Source organism: Sardina pilchardus, chromosome 3, assembly GCF_963854185.1.
Source record: "Sardina pilchardus chromosome 3, fSarPil1.1, whole genome shotgun sequence".
NCBI lineage: Eukaryota > Metazoa > Chordata > Actinopteri > Clupeiformes > Clupeidae > Sardina > Sardina pilchardus.
This window is the reverse complement of record NC_084996.1, coordinates 4,544,279-4,550,278: the sequence shown is the minus strand read 5'-3', so window position 1 is coordinate 4,550,278 and position 6,000 is coordinate 4,544,279. Positions and strand designations below refer to the sequence as shown.

Genomic DNA, 6,000 nt, shown 5'->3' with positions numbered 1-6,000 from the left:
GAAAATCTTATCAAAAGAATGATCAAACCAATGACGGATGCAGAATTCAGTTGCAGTTGCAGGTTTTGCAGCAATGAACAGAATGTCACAATAGTAAAGATCATGCCAATATTATTCTAACAGTCGGAGCTGGCCTGATATGCCAGGCCAAATAACGTCAACATACACGTCAACAGATATTACCATATTCCAGTGCTACTGAATAACAATTATGTCTTCAACGTAAACACATATCAGATGTATAGGAAAAGGCACAATTGTGTTTGATATTTATTTATGATAGCACAATCCTTTTTCAAGTCTACAGTATAAAGGAGAGAAAAATAGACTAAAGCACCAACAGGACCTCATCTCTAGAGCACAGCAGCCTGAGCTTTATGTTGCATGGCTGTTCCTCTACCATGTGCCTGAGGGTATGGCTCGTCCATGCTGGATGATATTCTAACATAATGTCACTGCATCTGCTTCCCTCAGCTTACACATTGTCCATGTGATAAGCAATAGTGGAAGAACAGAAACACAACATTACCGTAAGAGGAAATAATAGGATAGGTAGTGCCAAAAATCTGACTGAAAGATCTAAGTCCTTTCTTCAACTAAGCCACATTTGATCCCTACAAACCCAACATGCACTAACTATGAACACAAGCTAGCTAGCTCTGTGGAATGAGGCAACAATAGAAAGTGAATGGGTGTCAACATATTTAGAAAGGAAAACAGCCATAACCGTATTCCATTACTCGACTAGCAAACAACCAAAGACTTGAGCCTTTGTTGGTATAGGAGAAGCTCAATACGGCGCTGGTGTCAACATGTAAGCAAGGTGTGACAGTGTGACACATGCTGTTGCGGCAGTGTGGCTCTTTGTGTGCAGAGTCTGTTTAACTATGAATTTGGAGTTTGAGTTGTATGTAGAGTGTCTGTGTGTTTATGAAGGTGTGAATGCACATGTGAGGTGTGTGTGTGTGTGTGTGTGTGTGTGTGTGTGTGTGTGTGTGTGTGTGTGTGTGTGTGTGTGTGTGTGTGTGTGTGTGTGTTGTAAGTGTATGTGTGGATCAAATCTTACCAGTGCTGCCTGTCCTCCCATCTCTCCTGAGGCCACAGAGCATGGCTGAACACTACAACTCCATCTACTCTGCACACACACACACACACACACACACACACACACACACACTCGCACACACGCCTCCAAAGGTGAGTGTATACGCTCCCACTCAGGTCCTCTCCACGACCCAAGGCGCCAGGCTGAGGCTCTGGGCTGAGAGTTCTACTACAGCGGAACAACAAGGCAACGCTCCAGAACCCGCAATCAACGCAGCGCTTTTCCTCGTCCACACAAGAACTTGGTCTCCCATCCGCCGCTCATGACCCAGGAAGGAGGCGCAGCACGGAGAGCACCGAAGAATCCTCACGCACTCGCAAGCTGTCCCACATGCCTAGTAGACATCACCGTCCCCGCGGAAGCATCCGGAGAGAAGAGAGCGCGTCAGAAAACGCACACGCAAAACAAGAGTCCTCCTGCCTTTTCCCTCCCCGCTTTTCCTGCGAGTCTCCGAGTCCTCGAGCGCTTGTGGCCGCTCCTCCGCAAAACTCCGGTGCTCCCACGTGAGTCCTGAGGACGCCTGGGCGGTCAGTCGGAGCCTTGCTGCTGCCACAAGGCACACGCGCACGCTGTCAGAGAGAGAGAAAGAGAAAGAGAGAGAGAGAGAGAGAAAGAAGAGAGAGGGAGGGGGGCGGGGGGAGGAGAGAGCGACAGCACCGTCCTCTCTCCCTCCAGGAGAGAGGGGCCCCTTGTGGTCAGCTCGTCTGTGCGACGGTCCTGCGCTCAGACGGAGGAGAGGAGGAACGCGGCGAGAGAAGAGAGGCAGCTCGGCGGAGCAAGGGGGAGGCTCGGTGTGTGGCGTCTGTGTCGGGGGGTGAATCAGAGAGGTTGCACTCGGGAGAGAGAGAGAGAGAGAGAGAGAACGTTGCTGTTGTGAGAACAGGCGACTGAGAGAGACCAGCAGTCCTCTCAAGCGTGAATGAGCCCGTGTCCCTTAAACAGACTCTGAGCGGTCTGATTCACAGCTCCCTCTTAGTCTCTGTCCTCTCTGCCTTCCCTCTCTCCCTCTCTCCCTCTCTCTCTTTCTCTCCCCCTCTCTCTCTCTACCTGTCTTTCTATCATTCACCCTTTGTGCCTCTTGCCTGCTCACTCATATTTTCTGTTTTCACTCGTCTCTCTTTCTGGCTCCTGTGATTTTGTGTCTTATTCTCTTAACATTGTGCTATCAATCGTTTGCTGCCTAATCACAATTTTTTCCCCCTCCTATAGAGACAACTGCTTCTGCAACTGCTATGTGACAGGAGCCTCACTCTTTGCCAGAGGGATATGATTCAGACACACAAGCGCACACACACACACACACACACACACACACACACACAAACCCCAAGCTCCTGTGACACAAAGGCAGCCTCACACACGCCACCCTCCCCTCTCTTCCTTTGACAAATACAGTAGGCAGTTCCAATCGCTGCCACACTTCCCAACCCCCCCCCCCGCAAATTAACACACACAATCACACATTCAACAACATCTTCGACCCCGTCACACACATCACTTTTCTGTCTGTTCAAACGACTCACCATCACAAAACCATCCGTCATGTGGTGCATATAAATATATGTACACACTAAAGAGATCAAATGTGCTGCCTACGATTCATGCATGCAAATTATTCATTTACCGCTGCCAATGGCATGTGTTAATGTGAATATTATAAACAAATACTAGATAATAACACAGATTCTCTCTGGTCCTCGTAACGAGCAAGTAATATGTCGGAAAACTCTCGCACAAATTAGCGGACACCCTATGTGACACCTCTCTCTTACACATTCTGCTACGGGAGAAAAAAAACAACAACAACAAATGTTCATACAGACTGCTCCTGTTCAAAGCTTTGGCTTCACTGTGAGGACTGTAATGCATCCTGACAGCCTTTTCTACATGTTATGATATATTGCTCCTAATGAATGAAAGCAATGTACAAAAATAACCTGCGTGTGTCAGTGCCACTGAACAAAACACACACTCACACACTCACACACACATAACATCCGTTCGGCTGCCCCCCTTCTGCCTTTCTAAGGACAACATGACTCTCCACACCTGTTTGACCATTTGTCACCCACCATACCACACCCACCTCCCACACACTGCCCCAATGCATACTCCAACACACACAGTACATTCACACGCACACACACACACACACACACACACACGCACACGCACACGCACACGCACACGCACACGCACACACACACACACACACACACACACACACACACACACACACACACACGTACACAGACATACACATGCACAACACACATAATTACACTTACATCCCTCAGCATGTAAGTGTTACAACAGTAACACTTACATCCCTCTCAATGTATCACACACTCCAAATAAACACTGTGCCTAATTATACTCAGGCATGTTATGCACCGCCAGATTATATACCAGTTTCTCACCGTTTCAAAGCATTTTAATCTTGCACAATGGCACAATGAGACGCAAACCAATTCAGTCAACTGCACACACACACAAACACATACACAGGCATGCACACAAAAGAGTGGATACCCCCTCCAGTGCTTCATGATTCAGACCGATGTGATCAATGTTCCTTGAAACTTCTGGGAATAAATTGCAGTAATGCACATCAAGAAACACCACAGTGCCAGAGGAGGTCAGGACGCCCTTTTACCATCTCACTCCTTCAGACCTGTCTTTTCAAGCTGTTCACACACAGATTGGTTCACTGCACTCAGTTCACGTTTAGAATAATAGCTCAGCACTTCTACAAATACATGCCAAGACTACAAATTATAGGCCAGACACATATGGGTTTGGACAATGAGCTACTGACTTTACCCTGTCTTTTTCTTTCTCTCTCTCTCACACTCTCTCTCTGAATTCATCATACACATAATACACATTTCTTTGACAGTCTCATGCTGCCATGTTCTATCCTCTATTACTGTAAGCTCATGCTCAGGAGAAGCCAGGGTTGGAGCACTATGAGAGAGAGCTGTTTTGAGGCTGTACAGGTCTCTCATGTTCCTCAACTACACACACAAAGAATGGGTTGAGTAATGTACTGTTGCAACGGCAGCTTGTGATCACACACACATGAGGCAGCAGTTGCTGATGTGTGTGAGGAACTGGAGTGAACTGGACTTCTGCTCACTGTTTCAGCCTGCGAAAGGTCTGCTTTGAAATGACACTGCCCTCCATTGGGTTGACTGGGCAAGTACAGCAGGAGAGTAGAAGGAGTTGAAGGCATTTGGCAATTCATTCAATTTGGTAAAACATTTTTGTGTTTTCTGTTTTAACCAAGTGATAATTTGTCAAGTCCTCAAAATACGACATAGGCAAAAAAGTGCAATAAAACAAAATGCAAATCATTTTAACTGAGTTAGCCTATATGACCCTCAAATCAAACATGGTGGCTCCATGGTGATCCCAGGTAGCACACAAGCACACACACACACACACACACACACACACATTCAACAAAATATGCTGAAAACATTTTTCATTTGAGTAAATTCATTCACGGTATTCATTTGAGTAATCCATCCAACAGAAAATACCCAGGATTAGATACTTTCTCACACCTACAAACCACAATAATGACATTACTCATACACACTGTCCAACTCTACCATGATGACCCAAGCCTATGACACAAAAACTCTATTCTAAACCCTCCTTCCCCAGTGAACGCAAACACTAACCTCTAACATGCTAAAATCGAGATGACGTTCGTTTCTAAACCCTTAACTGCCCCCTCACCTTTGGTCCGTCCCCTGATGACTCCGACTCGGCACCTGAGGGAGAAGGAGAACATCCTCCTCTTCCCCTTGATGCCCCCCACCGCTGCCTTCTTCAGAGGCTCGGCGCGGCTCAGACTCAGAGCCTGCGGGGGATGCTGGGGGTTCAGAGGCTCGGCGCGGCTCAGACTCAGAGCCTGCGGGAGATGCTTGGGGTTCAGCTTGCAGGTAACTCGCCACATTCCGCCCCTCTGGTCTCTCAAGCATCACTGTAAACAAACAAGAGGGGGAGAAAAGCGTGTGTCTTTCTCTCTCTCTCTCTCTCTCTCTCGCGCGCTCTCTTTCTCTCTCTCTCTCTCTCTCTCTCTCTCGCTTGCTCTCTCTCTCTCTCTCTCTATCTCGATGTCTCGGCCACTTTCTTTAGCTTGTGCTATACTGTAGCTTGCCTCTCTCTGATACACACCTTCGTCCTTCTGTGCAGCCCACACGGTCTCCACCCAGTGGGAGCGGCGCCAGCATGCTGAAGTGACAGAAAGACACGATGACAAGAACCCAACAGATGAGAAAATGTCAAATCACAACAAGAGCCAAGAGGAGGGTGGGACAATCTCACGATATGCTGAAATGAGGTCTGAAAGAGCCAAATCAGAGAGAGAGAGAGAGAAACAGTCTGGCTAACACAGTGGAGGACTGACAGGGGGTCACCCTTAAACATAATGTGAAATGAAAACATTTGTGGTGTAAACCTACCAGATATCAAAGAGTGTAGTGGTAAAATAAGAGGTGGGTAAACTATGAATTCTGCGGTCACGGTAAGATGAACTGTGCCATGTGTATCAGATTCTTAAAAAAAGGCATTCAGAACATGTTTGACGATGGTGGAAGTTATTGTCCAATGTCTATAACAATACCTGTGGTATTAAATGGGTCCTAGGGTGTTGATGAGTGTACATGCTGTGAATGTGGATAATACAGTGTGGTTTTTGAAGTTCAAAATTTGCAATTGGTGAATAACCTCCTTTGAGAGGTGGATAAACTATATTTCTGAAATATCAGAGGTGGATAAGCTGTGTTTACTTGTGTTTAGCCTCCACCACAGCCCTGCAGAAATTGTAATAATACTGAAACTGTAACACAACTAGCCTACATACATCTCAGCAGCCTTTGGTG

General features: G+C 46.8%; 1 protein-coding gene across 5 annotated transcripts in view; it reads right to left on the bottom strand.

Moving 5' to 3' along the window:
* grip2a (glutamate receptor interacting protein 2a) overlaps nucleotides 1–5,087 on the bottom strand; it is a 36,398-nt gene extending 31,311 nt beyond the window's left edge. For 3 of the 5 annotated variants that reach the window (XM_062531452.1, XM_062531453.1, XM_062531457.1), the window contains exon 1: nucleotides 4,853–5,087. In XM_062531452.1, the coding sequence (XP_062387436.1) occupies nucleotides 4,853–5,072 (220 nt within the window). In that variant the 5' untranslated portion in view covers nucleotides 5,073–5,087. Of the gene's footprint in view, nucleotides 1–1,066; nucleotides 1,280–4,852 lie in introns of those variants that run through there. The other 2 variants (XM_062531455.1, XM_062531456.1) reach the window with 2 other exon arrangements.
* Between the last annotated feature and the right edge of the window lie 913 nt (nucleotides 5,088–6,000).